General features: G+C 36.7%; 1 protein-coding gene and 1 pseudogene across 5 annotated transcripts in view; one reads left to right on the plus strand and one right to left on the minus strand.

The window, feature by feature from the left end:
• The window catches only part of ZRANB3 (zinc finger RANBP2-type containing 3), a 310,759-nt gene that overhangs the window by 12,819 nt on the left and 278,813 nt on the right, over positions 1-19,127 (plus strand). For 2 of the 5 annotated variants that reach the window (XM_032411359.1, XM_032411348.1), the window contains exon 2: positions 15,244-15,414. In XM_032411359.1, the coding sequence (XP_032267250.1) occupies positions 15,251-15,414 (164 nt within the window). In that variant the 5' untranslated portion in view covers positions 15,244-15,250. Of the gene's footprint in view, positions 1-15,243; positions 15,415-19,127 lie in introns of those variants that run through there. The other 3 variants (XM_032411398.1, XM_032411369.1, XM_032411406.1) reach the window with 2 other exon arrangements.
• LOC116636624 lies at positions 12,714-13,813 on the minus strand (annotated as a pseudogene).

Genomic DNA, 19,127 nt, shown 5'->3' on the forward strand with positions numbered 1-19,127 from the left:
CGATGTGGGGCTCGATCCCAGGACTGTGGGATCATGACCTGAGCCGAAGGCAGACGCTTAACAACTGAGCCACCCAGGCGCCCCGGTCTTTAATCCATTTTGAGTTTATTTTTGTGTATGATGTGAGAAAGGGGTCCAGTTTCATTCTTTTGCGTGTAGCTGTCTAGTATTCCCAGCACCATTTATTGAAGAGACCGTCTTTTTCTTATTATGTATTGTTGCCTCCTTTGTCATAGATTAGTTGACCATATAAGCATGGGTTTATTTCTGGACTTTCTTTTCTGTTCTGATGATCTATGTGTCTTGTTTTTGTGCCAGTACCATATTGTTTTGATTACTATAGCTTTGTAGTATATTTTGAAATCTGGGACTGTAATACCTCCAGCTTTGTTCTTTCTCAAGATTGCGTTGGTTGTTCAGGGTCTTTGTGGTTCCATATGAGTTTTAGGGTTATTTGTTGTAATTCTGTGAAAAATGCCATTGGTATTTTGATAGGGATTGCATTGAATCTGTAGATTGCTTCGGGTAGTTGGGACATTTTAACAATATTCTTCCAGTGCATGAGCATGGAGGGTCTTTCTATTTGTGCCATCGTTCATTTCTTCATCAATATTTTATAGTTTCCAGAGTAAGTCTTTGATCTTTGTGGTTAAGTTTATTTCTAGGTATTTTATTCTTTTTACTGGGATTGTTTTAATTTTTCTTTCTGCTACTTTGTTATTAGTGTATAGAAATGCAACTGATGTATGTGTATTAATTTTGTATCCTTCAACTTTACCGAATTCATGTATTTTAATAGTTTTATGTGGAGTCTTTAGAATTTTCTTTAAAGATTTTATTTATTAGAGAGAGAGAGAGAGTGCGCATGAGCAGGGGGAGGGGCAGAGGGAGAGGGAGAAGGACAAGCAGATTCCCTGCTGAGCACCGAGCCCATCGCAGTACTCGATCCCAGGACCTGAGATCATGACCTGAGCTGAAGTCAGATCCTTAACTGACGGAGCCACCCAGGTGCCCGTGGAGTCATTAGAGTTTTCTTTTTTTTTTTAAATTTTTTTATTGTTAATGTTAATCACCATACATTACATCATTAGTTTTTGATGTAGTGTTCCATGATTCATTGTTTGTGCATAACACCCAGTGCTCCATGCAGAACGTGCCCTCTTTAATACCCATCACCAGGCTAACCCATCCTCCCACCTCCCTCCCCTCTAGAACCCTCAGTTTGTTTTTCAGAGTCCATCGTCTCTCATGGTTCATCTCCCCCTCCGATTTCCCCCCCTTCATTCTTCCCCTCCTGCTATCTTCTTCTTCTTCTTCTTTTTTCTTAACATATATTGCATTATTGGTTTCAGAGGTACAGATCTGTGATTCAACAGTCTTGCACAATTCACAGCACTCACCATAGCACATACCCATTAGAGTTTTCTATGTGTAGTATCAGGTAATCTGCAAATAGTGACAAGTTAACTTCTTCCTTAGTAACTTGGATACCTTTAATTTATTTTTCTTGTCTGATTGCTGTGGCTAAAATTTCCAATATTATGTTAAATTAAAGTGGTGAGAGTGGACATGCTTGTCTTGTTCCTGATCTTAAAGGAAAAGCTCTTTGTTTTTCACCATTGAGTATGATGTTAGCTATGTTTTTTTCATATATGGCCTTTATTATGTTTAGGTATTGTCCATATAAACCTATTTTGAGAGTTTTTATCATGAACAGATGTTGATTTTTGTCAAATGCTTTTTCTGCATCTATTGGGATTGAACAAATGATTTTTATCCTTAATTTTGTTGATTGTGGCATATCACGTTGATTGATTTGCTAATATTGAACCATTATTATGTCCCCGGAACAAACCCTCTTGATTGTGGTGACTCATCCTTTTAATGTATTGTGAATGTGGCTTGCTAGTATTTTGTTGAAGATTTTTGCATCTGTGTTCAGGGATATAGTAGTTTTCTTTTTTTAGTAGTGTCTTTGGTATCAGGGTAATGCTGGCCTCATAGAATGAATTTGGAAGTTTTTTTGTTTTTTTTTTTCTATTTTATTTTTTGGACTAGTTTGAGGAGAATAGGTATTCATTCTTCTTTAAATATTTGGTAAAATTTGCCTGTGAAGCCATCTGGTGTTGGACTTTTGTTTGTTGGGAGCTTTTTGATTACCAGTTTAATTTTCTTACCATTAATTAGTCTGTACAGATTTTCTATGTCTTCCTGATTCAGATTTGGGACATTGTGTATCTAGGAATTTATCTGTTTCTTCTACATTGTCCACTTGTTGGCATATAATTTTTTATAGTATTGTCTTACAATTCTTCATATTTCTGTGGTGTTGAATGTTACTTCTCCTCTTTCATTTCTAATTTTATTTTTCTCCTGTTTGATTTTGTTTTTTGATAAGTCTGGCTAAAGGTTTTTCAATTTTGTTTATCTTTTCTAAGAACCAGTTCTTAGTTTCATTGATCTTTTCTATTTTTTTTGTTTTGATTTTAGTCTCTGTTTCATTTATTTCTATTCTGATCTTTATTAATTCCTTTCTCCTACTAACTGTGGGCTTTGTTAGTTCTTGTTCTAGTTCCTTTAGTTGTAAGGTTAGATTGTTTCTTTGAGATTTATATTGTTTCTTGAGGTAGGCCTGTATCACTAAATATTTCCCTCTCAGAACTGTTTTTTCTATGTCCCAAAAACTTTGGACCATTGTGTTTTCATTTTCATTTGTCTCCATGTATTTTTTAATTTCTTCTTCGGTTTCTTTGGTGACCTATTTGTGTTTTTTCCAGTTTTTTCATGTGATTAATTTCTAGGTTCATACTGTTGTGGTCAGAAAAGATGCATGATATGATTTCAGTCTTCTTAAATTTATTGAGACTTGTTCTGTGGCCTAAGATGTGATCTGTCCTGGAGAATGTTCCCTGTGCACTTGAAAAGAATGTGTATTTTGCTGTTTGGGGATCAGATGTTCTGTATGTATCTGTTATGTCCTTCTGGTTTAATTCAAAGGTGGTGTTTCCTTATTGGTTTTCTGCTTGGATGAACTATCCATTGATGTAACTGAGGTGTTAAAGTATCCTACTATTATTTTATTACTGTCAATTTCTCCCTTTATCTGTATTAACTTTTGCGTTATGTGTTTTGGTGCTCCATCATTGGGTGCATAGATGTTTACAATTGTTATATCACCTTTTGAATTGTCCCCTTTATCATTATGTAGTGTCCTTTTTTGTCTCTTGTTATATTCTTAGTTTTAAAGTCTGTTTTGTCTGATAGAAGTATTGCTACCCTGGCTTTTTTCTCACTTTATTTGCATGGAGTATCTTTTTCCTTCCTTTAACTTTCGTTTTCTATGTATTTTTAGGTCTGAAGGGAGTCTCTCTCTTTTTTTTTTTTTTCAAAGATTTATTCATTTGACAGAGAGAGCACAAGCAGTGGGAGCGGGGGAGGGAGAAGCAGGCTCCCGCTGAGCAGAGGGAGCCTGATGTTGGGCTTGATCCCTGGATTCTGGGATCATGACCTGAGTTGAAGGCAGACGCTTAACGGACTGAGCCACCCGGGCACCCCTGAAGGGAGTCTCTTGTAGGCAGTGTATAGATTGGTCTCTCTCTCTCTCTTTTTTTAAAATTTTCTGCCCCTCTTTGTCTTTTGATTATATCATTTAATCTATTTACATCTAAAGTAATTATTACTGGGCATGTGGTCTATTGCTATTTTGTTAATTGTTTTTAGTTGTTTTTGTAGGTCTTCTCTATCCTTTTTTCTTCTCTTGCTCTCTTTCCTAGTGATTGATTACTTTCTGTAGTGTTATGCTTGGCTTTCTTTCTCTTTATTTTTTGTGTATTTATTATAGGCATTGTGTTTGTGGTTACCATGAGGTTCAGATGTAGTATTCTAATTATATAGCAGTCTATATTAACTTGATGGTCACTTAAGCTTGATTACATTGATGTCACAACCCTGAGGTCATGACCTGAGCCAAAATCAAGAATTGGATGCTTAACAGACTGAGCCACCCAAGTGCCCCTTATTTTTCATATTTTTATTTGTAATTTTCTTCTAATTATGAACTTTCCTTTTCCACTTAAAGAATTCCCTTTAAGATTTCTTGTAAGGATGCTTTAGTGGTGATATACTCCTAGCTTTTGTTTATCTGGCAATTCTATCTCTACTTCAATTCTGAATGATAATCCTCCTGGATAGACTATTTTTGGTTGTAGGTTTTTTTCCTTTGAGCATTCTGAATATATCATGCCACTCATTTCTGGTCTGTAAAGGTTCTGCTGAGAAATCAGCTGACAGCCTTAGAGTGTTTCCCCTGTATGTCACTTACTTCTTGCTGATTTTAAAATTCTCTCTTTATCTTAAACCTTTGACATTTTAATTATTATATGTCATAGTGTGCACCTTCTTGGGCTATCTTTTTTGGAACTCTCTATGCTTACTGAATCTGGATGTCTGTTCCTTCCCAGGTTAGGGAAGTTTACGTCTATTATTTTTTCAAACAAGTTCTCTACCTTTTTCTTTCTTCTTCTTCTGGGACCCCTATAATGTGATTGTTCATTTGGTCTTGTCTAAGAGAACCTTTACCTTATCCTCATTTTTAAAATTATTGTGCTTTGAATTTGTTTTTTGCTGTTCATCTCAGGTATTTTCCAAACCCTGTCTTCCAGATCACTGATCTGTTCTTCTGCATCCTCTAATGTTTTGTTGATTCCCTCTAGTGTAATTTTTATTTCACTTATTGTATTCCTCAATTCTGATTGGTTATTTTTTTATATTTTCTCTTTGTCAAAATTGTCATTAATTTTTTCCACTTTTCCGTGTGGTAAGCATTTTTATGATCATTACTTTAAACTTTTACCAAGCGTATTGCTTTTGTTTTGTTTCATTTGGAGCATATTCCTCTGTCTCCTCATTTTGCTTGACTTTCTGTATTTGTTTCTGTGGATTAGGTGGAACAGCTGATTCTGTAATTGTCCCCTGTGAAGACTGTGTGTGCCTGGTGACTTTGGCTGGCCGGCTGGAGCTGTGTCTGGGGTGCACTGGGGTTCCTGGGACAGTCTGTACTGGTGCTGACCTGATATGATGGCCTGAGCTGAAGTGGGCATACATTGGGGTGGTCTCAGGGCTCTTTGTGCAGGGGGCACCCTGGCAAGACAGCTAAAGTTGAAATGCATGCTATCCAGAGTGTCCTGGGACTGTGCAGAGAGTGCCTTGGTAGGACAGCTAAAGCTGAAGTGGGTGCGGGCCAGTGCAGTCCCTGGGTTCTCTGCACAAAGGGCACTCTGGCAGGGTACCTGAAGTTGAAGTGTCCCAGGGTTTGCTGCATAGAGGGTGCCCTGGTGGGGCAGCTGGAGCTGAGGCAGGGTGCAGGCCAGGGTGTCCCTTGTGCTACATGCAGGGGCACCTTGTTCAGATAGTTATAGCTGAAGTATGCATGGGTGGGGCATTTCCTAGGGCTCTCCATGTAGATGGTGCCCTGGGAGGACAGTTGAACCTGAAGTGGGTGCAAGCCAGGATGTCCTGGGATGCATAGCACAGGGGATTCCCTGGTGGGGTGACTGGAGCTGAGACTGTTAGAGGCTAGAATGTTCTGATGTGCTCATGCAGGGGGTGCCCTGGCAAGGTGGCTGGAAACTTTGTGGGGTGGGGACAGTGGTGTCCTGCTGCATTCCATATAGGTGGTGCCCTTGGCAGGTAGCTAAAACTGATGTGGGCATGGGCTGGGGATTCCTGGAATGCTCTGTGGAGGGGGTGCCTTGCATGGGTGGCTGGAGCCTAAGCAGGGGTGAACCGGGAGGTCCTGGAGCACTCTGTACCAGGGCTGCCTTAGCAAGCTTTCTGGAGCCAGAGTGGTGTGGGCCTGGGGTGTTCTGGGGTGCTTCGGTCCTGTATCACCTTGGCAGTATGGCTGGAGTTGTAAGCAAGTGCTGGCCAGGAGTGTCCTTGTGTGTGCTGCTCTGGGGCTGTTTTCGTGGGATGGCTGGCCCTGGTGTGGGCTAGGGGCCCATGGCTCACTGAGCGAATAAGCTACATAGGGCACCCAGACCCTGCTCCTGTTTGCACTATCAAAGTGGATACAGAATGTAAACTGTGATGCTCTCTAGCTCCTCCACCCTGGAGAGAGTTCCAGCAGCTCCCTTGCTGTTTGATGGAGATCTATGGCTGGATATTTTACAAACTAGCCTCTCTTCGAAACCCTGACATTTTCTTCTGTGCCCAGGGCATCCGGGGCTGCTATGGGCCGGGGACCCTGTGGTCACTAATGTGGTAGGCTGGCTATTAACACCTGGACCCTGCTGCCATCTGTACTCTCAAGGTGGAGGATGTGCGTAAATGTGGGGTTTGCCAGCCTCTCATACTTGGAGAGAGTTCCAGCAGCTCCACCATTCAGCAGGGTTCTAGAGCTAGTTCCTTTATATTGCAGTTGCCCTTTTAAACTGTCGCTTTTTTTTTCTGTGCCCCAGGGTAGAAGAATCTGCTCTGTGTCTTTCAGTCTTATCCCTTCACACTGCAGATTGCAGCATCAGAGGTGGCATTTCTTTGTTACCATGTCTTCATCTCTCTTGCCTTTCTCTATGTGGTCTATCTTTTGTTGTATAGAAGTTGTTCACTCAGCCCTCAGTTCTTCAGGAGGAGTTGTTCTGTAGTAAATAGGTGTAGAATTGTTGTGTCCATGGAGGAGGTGAGTTCAGGATCTTCTTACGTTGCTGTCTTGGACTGGAATCAAATTTTAATTTTTTTTTCTCTTATTTCTTTGTCCTTTTCCTTTTGTCTTATTCAACTGAGGTGATTCCACTATTAAATAAAATTGGCAATAACAGGCATATTTGTGTCTTTTATGACCTTGCAGGTAAAGCTTTCAACATTTTACCTTAAGTATGATGTTTGCTGAAGGTTTTTGGTAAAAACTTGTATCATATTAAGGAAGTTCTCTTCTATTTTTCCTATGTCAGGTAGCTTTTGTTGTAAATGAATTTCAAATTTTATCAAATGCTTATTTCGCCACTGTTGAAATGACTGTACAACTTCTTTATTTTGTTATTTTTGAGGATTACATTGATTGAGCTTTTTTCACAGTGCATTTTTTAATAGCTTAATTGAGATGTAATGCGCATACCGTAAAATTCACTTATTTTGCAATTCTGTGAGTTTTGTTATATTCATAGAGTTTTGGAACCATCATCACAATCTAATTTTAGAACATTTTCATTACTTTAAAAAAAAACCTAGTACTCATTAGCAATTGCTCTCTGTTCTCTGCCATCCTACTCTTCCCACCCCCTGTCCTGACTCTAACCCTAGGCAACTATTCATTTACTTTATGTCTGTATGAATTTGCCTAATCTGGACCTTTCATATAAATGGAATTACACAATATGTGGTTCATTGTGACTGGCTTTTGTCACTTAGTGTAATGTTTTCAGTGTTCATCCATGTTATAGCATATATCAGTGTTTCATTGCATTTTATTGTCAAATAATACTCCATTGTATGGATACACTGTATTTTCTTTACCAGTTCATCAGGTGATGGACATTTTGTTTGTTTCCCATTTTTACTTTTATGAATAATACTGCTATGAAAATTTGTAAGCAAGCTTTTGTGTGTATGTGTTTTTGTTTCTTTTGGGTATATATCTAGAGGTAGAATTTCCAGGTCTTATGGTAAGCAATTATGTTTAAAATTTTGATGAACTGCCAGACCGTTTTCTACAGTGCTATATTTTTATACATTTCCACAAGCAGTGTTTGAAGGTTCTAATTTCTCTACACTTTTGTCAACACTTGTTACTATCTATCGTTTTTCCTTTAGCTGTCCTAATGAGTGTGAAGTGTCTTATTTTGGTTTTGATTTGCAGTTTCCTTACTACTAATGGTGTTGAACATACTTTTGTGTGCTTATTGGCCATGTATATACCTTCTTTGGAGAAATGTGTATTCAGATCTTTTGCCCATTTTTAAATTGGATTTTTTTTTATTATTCAGTTGTAATTCTTCTTTATACATTTTTGTCATACACAATGTACAAATATTGTCTCCCCTTCTTTGAGCTGTCTTCATTCTCTTGATTTGTAGCTGTAAAGTTTTTAATTTTGGTGAAGTCCAGTTTATCTATTTTGTTGTTGTTGCTTTTAGTTTTGGCTTTGTATCTAAGAAACCGTCGCATAACCCAAGGTCATGAAGATTTATTCTTTTACTTTCTTGTTAAGAGTTTTTCCATTTTGGCTACTACATTTTAGTCTTTGATCCATTTTGAGTTAATTTTTATGTATGGTGTTAGTTAGGGGTCCAAGTTCATTCTTTTGTATCGGGATATCTAGTTGCTCTAGTGCTATTTCTTGGAAAGACTGTTCTTTTCCTGTTGAATTGTTTTGGCACCCCTGTGAAAAATGAACTAACCATAAATATAAGAGTTTATTTCTGGACTCTAAAATCTATTCCATTGATCTGTCTATCATCATGCTAGTACTACACTGTCTTAGGTAGCTTTGTGCTAAGTTTTACAACCAGGAAGTATAAGTCCAAGTTTGTTCATTTTCAAGATTATTTTGGGTTTGATTGAGTTTTGAAAGTTTAACTAGGCTTGTGTTCCTAAAATAAGCCCATTTTATTTTATTTTATTTTCCCTAAAATAAGCCCATTTTACATGTCTTGATATTTTAGGCTTTTAATTTATTGCTGTCTTTGGTTTGCTAATATTTTGTTTACCCATGAATATGAGAAAATGGCTTGTGTGTGTGTGTGCTCACATGTGTATGTTTGTATTGTGTTTGTCAGATCAGTGTGTTTCTCCCAACCTGATGGGGGCCCTCAAATGTGGGGTGATGATGATTGGGTGGGGGCTTTTGGTATGGGTGGTGAAAGAATTCACCTGAGGCGGGACAAAGGAGATAGAAGTTTATTAAATACACCACAAGGGAGCAAGGGGCAGGACAGCAGAGGAGAGACTGCAATGAGGCAGTGGTTGAGGGTTGTTTTTAAAGGGGGAGGGTGAGGAGGTATTGGGATATATGGAATTTTCCCTTTTTTGGTAAATGTGTGTTTGTTAGTACTCCATTGGTCAGTTAGGGCTTATGGATATTTTGAGGTGGGTTTCCTGATGGGCCTGTCTGTATTCAGCTAGGTGGTCGCTGTGGGCTCTTTTGCCTTGTTCTACATTCCATTGCTCAAGCCTGTTGTCTAAAAGCAGCCTCTACCGGACGCCTGGGTGGCTCAGTCAGTTAAATGTCTGCCTTTGGTGCAGGTCATGATCCCAGGATCCTGGGATCGAGTCCCGCATCAGATTCCTTGCTCATCAGGGAATCTGCTTCTCCCTCTGCCTGCTGCTTCCCCTGCTTGTGCTCTCTCTCTGACAAATAAATAAATAAAATCTTAAAAAAAAAAAAAAAAAGCAGCTTCTACAATCAAGTTTAGGCTGGCTTCATAGAATGAGCTTGAAAGGAATACATCTGTCATTCACTAAATGGCTCAAGTTTGTATATTGGGTTCTTCAAATCTTCCATATCCTTTTTCTATTTTTAATCTGCTTATACAATCAATTACTGAAAGAAATATATTAAAGTCTTCCACTGTAATTATAGATTTGGCTATTCTCCTTTCTCAGATTTTCCTTTTGTTTTTGTGTATTTGCATTTTATTTTTTACATATTTTAAGGCAATGTTTATGTTTTTAGTAAGCTAAACCTTTTATCATTATAAAATACCCTTTATTTCTAATAATGCCCTTTTAGCCAATATTTGTTGCCTTATGTTAATAAAACTATACCGGCTCTATTTTGATATGCATAATATGTTTTTTTTCATTCTTTTCCATTCGGTGTTTAAGATGTGTCTTTTTAAAGCAGCATATAGATACTGATTTTTAAATCCAGTATGATAATCTTTTTCTTTTAATTGGCATTTTACTTCATTTCTATTTAATGTGTCTTCTATTCACTGATTCTCTTTTTGTCTGTATCTATATCTACTGCTTATTTCATCCAACAAATTCTTTTTTAAATTAAATTAAAATTTTTAAAGATTTTTTATTTATTCATTTGATAGAGACACAGCAAGAGAGGGAACACAAGCAGGGGGAGTGAGAGAGGGAGAAGCAGGCTTCCCGTGGAGCAGGGAGCCCGATGCGGGGCTCGATCCCAGGACCCCGGGATCATGACCTAAGCTGAAGGCAGACGCTTAACGACTGAGCCACCCAGGTGCCCTATAAATTAAATTTTATTTTTAAGTAATCTCTACACCCAGCGTGGGGCTTGAAATTGCAACCCTCCGACCAAGAATTGCATGCTCTACTGACTGAGCCAGCCACACATCCCTCATTGAACAAATCCTTAATTAAAAAAATAAAAGTAACAAAATCATCTCCTCAAAGTCTATAATTTCTCTGAGCAGCCATTTGGTTTTTATTTCCAAATAAATTTATTAGTACTATATTTCAACAATAGCTGATTCTCCTCAACACGATTCTAATATTTATTTAGGAATGTATCAGTAAATTCCATTTGAATTTATCTTGTTCCCAATTGATTATAAAAATGCCATCTTGATCTTAAATAAAATATTGAAAATGAAAACTTCCCTTTATTCACTTCTCAAGTGTTGTTTATCAAGAGAATTGCTCAGAAAATGAGTTCTGCTAGATTTTGCTTTTACTAAACTTCCCTAGCCAATGATTTTAATTTTGATAATTTTAATAACATGGTATTAAAAGGTAAATATTGTTGGTTCCATCTTACCAGCTCCCCCAATCTTACTAAAAAATAAAGTTGTATGTATACACTGAATAAAACTTTTTCCTAAATTTCTGAACTAAATTCTCTATACTTTTCATGATTAGATAGACATACACACTTAGTATTAGTTTCTTGATAAGTTAGAGAGAAGATGAAGCCCAAGTCTTCCTTTATTAACACAATATTGGTTACACCTGACCTTTTGCAGCAGACGAACCTATATGACTGACCTAAATGAGGTATTTTTTATTATAATATAATTTTTAGACTTTCTATAGTATAAGTGGGAAAGGGTATTTTAAAATTATTTTATTTTGAATATTAACTGGAATATCCCTGTGTTATTAATTAATCGTACCACTACTTATTTTTAAGTTCTTTATGTATCCAAATACCTATTTGAATCATCAGTGAAGCAGACATACCACAATTTTAGTTCAATTGAAAGTTTTCTAAACATTTTTGTACTATTGTAGACTTTTTTAATCTTCCATCTATATTTTTTCTCTTATTTGTGACTCTCTTAAAACAATTTTTTTATTAAGATGGCTTTAGTTTCATTGTTTATTTTTACAAATGTAGTGCTTGATTCAGTCTTACTAAAATAAATCAGATAAGTTGCAGTATGACCTCATTTTAGCAGGTATTTTTTTCTTGGTGTTCGTTAAAAATTTTTACAATGTAAAGAAAGCAAAGATAATAGACAGTAAAATGGTTTTTGTATTTTTTTTCTGAGCTTCTTGCTAGTGTTCCACCCTAAACTAATGGTATGAGGTACTCCTTAAAACGTTAACCCTCAAAATTGCTTCTGAAACCCTATTAGTTTTGGAAAGCAGACGTGGCACTTTCTACTGCTGCTACCCTTGCCAGAATGGGTTTCACTTATTCATTGCTTCTTTGAGTTTTGACTTTCTGGATTAAAGTCTGGAATGGGTATATCTAATTAGCAAATCCAATTTCTGTAAGGCAGGCTGAGAAAGCAAGAATTTGCTATTTCCAGCTTTTCTATTGGGACATGGTATCTGACTCCTACTCAGATTTGTAATATGAGGAAATTCCTAGACATAGCAGGGGTCCCAGATGTTGGGTGGCCTCAAAGAATAATGTAGATAGACTATCCTATGTCAACTCCCAAATACATATATCCAGCCTTGTTCTCTCCCTAGGGTTCCAGACTCATGTATTTCCAAATCTATTAGACATTTCCACTTCATAATTTACAACCATCTCAAAGTTTATATATTTCTAAAAGATGTATTGATTTTTTTCTCCCCAATCCGTTTCTTCCTTAGTCTTTACTATCTCAATAAATTTGCATAAATTCCATCACTCTAAATGTACATCTTGAGTTCACATGTCCCTCATTCTCCACATGTCTTCCATCAGCAAGTTCTGTTTGCTTTACTTCTGATTCATTTCCTGAACCTCTCCAGTTCTACTGCCAAAGATGATTCTCGCCTTGTCTGTTTCAGCCTGGTAATAAATTTCTTGCTTTAATGCTTTACGCTTTTTGAACCATTCTCTGTTATTTACTCAGTGTTTTGGTGGTGGTGTTGAGAAGGGATGCCTACTCACTGGTGTTTAGGAGGACCTTATCAGACAGGTTTGAGTCTGTCATAAGTCATATCCAAATCCAGTGGCCTTCAGATGTAGTGGGGCCTTTATGGACTGGCCAAGTCCTCTAGGGACATTTATCCCCTATCTTTCTATTAATAGCTTTGTCTTCTACTGGTAGTTTTTAAAATATAAGAGTGTGTCTCGCTCCTGCTTAAAACTCTCCAGTAAGTGCTGTCTAATACAGCTTTCAGTGAAGATTGAAATGGTATATATCTTCACTGTTCAGTATGATAGCCACTAGCCACAAGTGGCCACTGAGCACTTGAAACATGGCTGATGCAACTGAGGAACTGAAGTTTTAATTTTTTTTATTTTTATTATTTTTTTCCAAGCCAAACTGTATCCAGCTTTATTAAAGATACTTTTCATAAACAATCATGGTATTTCAGGCAGCACATGGGAAGATAGTCATTAACAATATTCCGTAACTATTATACTCCATTCTTCCATGGATTACCAAAATCAGAAAGCCACTATAAAACCCAATGGAGTCTTCATCTGATCCCCTGAACAGGGGAAGTTTAGAGTGAGGGTTGACATTTCACATTTAGCATGTTGTTCAACAACCTTTTCACAAGCAGACACTGACTTTCAGGAAATGAAATGAAGATAGCATAATTAGCAATCTGAAGATCCACAAGCTAAAAAAGGAGGTCTTTTGAGGGATGCCATCTCCATGGTGACACTGTAAAGTCCAGATTGCCTGACATATACTGGGAACCATGTCTTGGGGTCAAGTTCCAACAGATCTCTGGGTTTAAGGGAGTTAAGTCTATGTTGAAGGCAGACAGGGAGAAGAGGACAAAAAAAAAGAATTTTAGTTTTTCCACACCACAAGGCATTTGTGCCAAGGTGGCTAATGTGTTTCAACATCAAGGAATCCCTCCTCCTGGGAACCAAAAGGAAGATTCTCAAAACTACAAGGGAATGGTGTTTTTCCATTTGTATCAGTCTAGCTTCAGAGATACTCTGTTAGTGATATATGCCCTTCCCCCCAAACAACAATGAAATGTTCTGTGTGCTAACAACATAGCTTAAAAGAAAAAAGTAAAACAAAATTCTGCATTTTTATAAAACTTGATAAAAAATAGTATTTCAAACTGTACAGTCACAAGAAATACACAGCTATCAAAAATGCACACACTTCACTTGGCATCTCCAGCACCTTCAGCTTTCTGTGCCTGGTCTGTTTTGGCATCTCTGTTTTCTGCAGGGTTATTCCCAATCTTTGCCCATTGGGTACCTTCTCTCCCTTCTTTGCAGGGGCCTTTCTAGGCTTGGGCTCTGGCTTTAGAGGAGCAGGTTTAGCAGATAACTTTGCAGATCTTCTCTATGGCTCATTCTTCACCTTAGCTTTATCTCCTTTAGCATCCACTTCAGCCTTTCTCTTGGGCATGGTGGTGACGGTGGCACTGGACGCGGAGATATAGTGGCATGGGCTTTGGCTGTCCGGAGGTCATTCTTGTCTCTTCTTCACACCATGCCTGGAGTTTTAATTTTTAACTTAAATAGCCACTTCTGGTTAATAGTGTTTTGGATGGCAGAGCTGGATTGGCTCCCCTTCATTCTTAAAATAGAATCCAAAGCCCTTATCAGGGCCTTCTATGATTTTACTCTTGCTTATCTCAATAGCTTCATCTCATACTATTCTCTCCCTTGGTTCAGCCACATTGGCCTCCTTTCTGTTTCTAAAGATCACTCAGCCCTTTCTCAGCTTGGAGCCTTTCCGCTGATGCTGTCTGCTGGGAGGGCTCTTCTCTCAGTTTTGAACTTGGTTGACTCTTTCACACCCTTCAGTCTATGGAGTAAGCATCATCTAGGAGAGTCCTTACCTGGTCAGCCTACCTAAATTGGCTGTTACGATCTTAAGTTCCTTCATAATATTTACACTATACTGTAATTAATCATTTATTTATTTATTTTTAGTCTCCCCCTTAAGAATGTAAGCTCTGTGAGGGTATGGTCCTTGCTTCTCTAGATCCTGGCATGTAATATCTATTTATTAACAAATACGCACTGAATTCTTGAGATTCTTAGACATTGGATACAGAGGTTGATGATTTTTTTTTGGGTGGGGTAAAATTTTATAAGTCTGCAAGCAATTGAGAAAAAAGTGAATTTGTTTTAAAGATGAAGTGAGATTACACATAAACAGATGAAAAGGTGCAATCTAAATACGAAGTATTATTAAAGAAGTTTTATAGTTTAGTGATTTAATAGGACTTTTTCTTGCAGAGCTCTGAGAATTTACAGATATATGAAATTTTCATATAGAAAATTAAATTGACATTTGTGGAAACCCAGGGGTGAGGGAGGTGCCAGTCAGGCAGAGTTTATACTGTGTTTCATTTGATTTAAAAGAATTCATTTTAATATTTAAAAATGAGTCTCATTTAATATTGATTTAATTATAAATTTGGAGTTAATATCTTTGTATTTTGTAATTTTTAAAATGCAGTTTTATCCCATTCTTAGAAAATTTGGTGTGATATGAAAATGTACATCTACAAAAGGATTAATTAGAAAAGAATTCCTCTTTCTGTAGCAAATCATTCCTTATTTAAAAAATTATTTAGTCTTAAAAATCTGGCTGATGTATAAACTTTCAGTAAAACATTTATTGCTTAAAACAGGATAATGGTTATGTATATGGTTCAATTTGAAATATAAATGAAATAAAGGATGCTGAGTTCCCGAATTGTGCACTAAGTAATTGCTTTTGGACTTAGTGCTTTGAATTTTCTTAATAGCTCATTTTGGATTGTGATGTAACCAATTTATATCTATGTAGATAGTATATCAAAGCTAATGGTAAGTACTTTATTATTTATGTTTAGTTCTCTAATACACTCAGTAATAACTATTTCCCTACCCCTCCTCTTTTGTGATTTCTTTTTTTTTAGGATCAGGATGCCTAAAGTTCATAAGATAAAAAAGTCTCTTACACCTCAGATTTCTTGTTTGACAAATGAAGATTCTTATAAACAGTTGGATTTTTTACCTGACAAACTAAGAGCAAAGCTGCTTCCTTTCCAGAAAGATGGCATTGCTTTTGCCCTCAGAAGAGATGGCAGGTAAAGTACTTTTTTCAAGACATGCTAAAAATATTTAATTTTGGAGTGTGTATATATATAAAAAAGAAAACAACAAAAGTTTGTGCAAACCAGTTTTTTGTGTGTGTACATAGTCTTCCTATTAATTTTTTTTTACTGTATCTTGAAATAATAATTTTAGGATACACCTCATTTTGCCTTCTTGAATTATATTTTAGTTGACAATACAGCTCTACATTAATAGCCATTTTTTTCCTAGCACGTGGAAGGTTGTATCCTATTGACTTATGTCTTTCATGGTTGCCATTAAAAAGTATGCTCTTGAGTCTCAAAAACTTACTTTGCAGTTGACTTACTGATTACAAAGAGAAAATTACAAAATGTTCATTTAGTATAACCAATAGTGGGGCAGCTATAGGCATAATGTGCTGCACAGGAGTTATACAACATTTCTTTCTGGAGATACTTGTCCTGTTGATAATGGGGAAACAGTCAAACCAGTTCAGAATGTGAGGTATTTTTTTAGGACAATTGACCTGAACTCTTCAAATGATACAGTGTCATGAAAAACCAAGGGAAGTGATGAGAATGTCCTAAATTGAGAGACCGAAAAGTTAAAACATCTGAAAGTAATACATAAATCTTGATTAGATCCTGGATAAGTAAAAAAAAGCTTTAGAGGACATATTAGGATAACTAGGAAAATTTCATCTGTGCTCTCTTAGAGTGGTGTTATTGAATTAATGTCAATTATCATGGGTGAGGTAATGATGTTGTAGTTGAATGTTCTTGTTCTTGGAAAGTGCATGATAAAGAATTTGGGATGAAGAATTGTGATAGCAGCCTACTTTCTGTATTTCCCCAAAAGGAAAGGACATATATATGTTTAGATAAACTTTGAGTCAGTCAGTCACAATGTTAACACTGAAGCTGGTGAGTGGTTAAGGGTGCTCGCTATAGTATTCTCTTTGGATTTTCTGTCAGTTTGAAAATTTGAAAAAAGAAGTGATCAGTCTGATTTTCATTCCTTTGTAGGTCATCTGTGTTTTCTGATTGGATCCAATCTTTTTCTGTATCTGATTTTAAGATTTTCTCTTGGTCTTTGGAGTTCTGCAGTATCACAATAATTTATTCAGTGTGGTTTTCTTCTTGTCTATTCTCCTTGAGATTATTGTGCATTTTTTAATCTGGAATTTATGTCATGTTGATTCTGGAAAATTCTCAGCTATTATCTATTTTTAAAAATTATTTTTAAAGATTTTATTTATTTATTTGAGAGCAAGAGCATGAGCGGTGGTAGGGGAGAGAGGGACAGGGACAAGCAGACTCCCTGCTGAGCAGGGAGCCCGACGCAGGGTTCCATCCCAGGACCCCACAATCATGACCTGAGTGGAAGGCAGACGCTCAACCAACTGAGCCACCCAGGCACCCCTATGTCTTTAAATATTGATTCGTACTCATTCTGTTTATTTTCTTCTTCTGCAACGTCAATTAGACTTAAACTTAACCTTTTCACTCTATCTTATGCTTCCATTAACGTGTCTTATATTTTCTGTGTCTATCTCTGCTACAATATGGCTACTTTTAAAGATCTCTTTTTAAAAATAAAAGATCATAATTTAGTTATTCTAATCCATTTAACTTACCTATTCAGTGTTTAAAGAATTTTTTGAAATGATGTATAAAATATATGGAAAAAAGTATGCAGATTATAAGTGTACAACTTGAAAAATTTTTACAGTATCACCATCACCAAGATCAAGAAATAGTACATTACCCGCATCCCAGAAACCTTTCTCTTGCCCCTTCCCAATCACTACTGCCTCCTTCCTCTCCAAAGGTAACTACTTACCCTAACTTCTCAATCTACAGATTACTTTTATATATTTGACTGTATCATTGTAATCATCCATATGTATCTTTTGTGTCTGAGTTCTTTTGCTCAACATCATTGTGATATTCTTTCTTGTTATTGCATGTGGTTGTAGTTGGTTCATTCTCATATAAAATTCCACTGTGTAAATATACCATAATTTTTTTTATTCATTCACTGTTGATGAATATTTGAATTATTACTAGTTTGGGGCTTTTACAAATAATAATGTTATGAACATTCTTATACAAATCTTTTGGTAAATACATACATACACATATATTTCTGTCATGTGTATACCAAGAAGTATAATTGTTGTGTCATAAGATCTGTATGTATTACAAGTAAATAACTTCCTGTATTAGTTTGCCAGGGCTGTCATAATGAAATACCACAACTGGGTGACTTAAACAACAGAAATTTATTGTCTCACATTTCTGGAGTCTAGAAGTCCAAATTCAAGGTGTAAAAAAGAGTTGATTCCCACTTAGGGTTGTGAGGGAAGGATCTGTTCCAGGTCTCTTTCCATGATTTGTAGAACACTGTCTTCTTCCAATGTCTTTTCACATCATCTTCTCTCTATTCATGTCTATTCCCTTTCTTTAAGGACACCAGTCATTATTGGATTAAGGCCCACCTTAATAATCTAATTTTAACTAATTATATCTGCACTGATTCTGTTTCCAAATAAGGTCACATTCTGAGGCACTGGGTGTTAGAACTTTAACATATAAGTTTTGTGGGGACATAATTCAACCAATAACTCAGACAGTTTTCAAAGTGTACCAATTCTTATATCAATAATGTGTAAGAGCCAGCTGTATCACTTCTTCACCAACACTTCTTATTGCCTATCTTTAATTTCATTTTAGGTATTCTGGCAAGTATATAATGATACCCATTTAGGTTTTCATTTGCACTTTTCTGATAACAAATGAAATTTAACACCTTTTCGTATGCTTATTAGCCATTCTGTCGTCCTTTATTATTAAGTGTCTGTTCATATGTTATCCATTTTTCTACCAGGTTGTTGGCCTAATTGTTTTCTAGGAGTGTTTTGTCATATTTATATTCTGGATACAAATTTTTTGTCAGATATATATGTTGCAAATAAAATTTATCAGGCTACAGTTTTCCTTTTCTCTCTCTCACTGATCTCTTGATAAGCAAAGTTCTCAGTTTTAATGTATCTTAAATACTCATTATTGGTATTGTATTTTATGGCTGGCACTTTTTGCATCTTATTTTACAAACCTTTGTCTACTACAAGGTTGTGAAGTTTATTTTCTATGTCTTCGAAAAACTTTATTGTTTTGGGGCGCTTGGGTGGCTCAGTCGTTAAGCGTCTGCCTTTGGCTCAGGTCATGATTCCAGGATCCTGGGATCGAGCCCCTCATCTGGCTCCCTGCTCCACGGGAAGCCTGCTTCTCCCTCTCCCACACCCCCTGCTTGTGTTCCCTCTCTTGCTGTGTCTCTCTCTGTCAAATAAATAAATAAAATCTTAAAAAAAAATTAAAAAATTAAAAATAAAAACTTTGTTTTATTTTTAATTTTTTAATTTTAATTTTTTTAAGATTTTGTTTATTTATTTGTCAGAGAGTGAGAGAGAGAGAGGAGGCATAAGCAGGGGGAGCGGCAGGCAGAGGGAGAGGCAGGCTCCCAGCTGAGCAAGGATACCAATGTGGGACTCGATCCCAGGACCCTGGGATCATGACCTGAGCCGAAGGCAGACGTTTAACCGACTGAGCCATCCAGGCATCCCTGTTTTATTTCTTACATTCAAGTCTACATTCCACTTAGAATTGAGTTTTGTATGTGGTATAAGGTGGGGATCAAAGTTGATTATATATTTATTATTGTA

This window comes from Phoca vitulina, unplaced genomic scaffold (genome assembly GCF_004348235.1).
Source record: "Phoca vitulina isolate PV1807 unplaced genomic scaffold, GSC_HSeal_1.0 scaffold1, whole genome shotgun sequence".
NCBI lineage: Eukaryota > Metazoa > Chordata > Mammalia > Carnivora > Phocidae > Phoca > Phoca vitulina.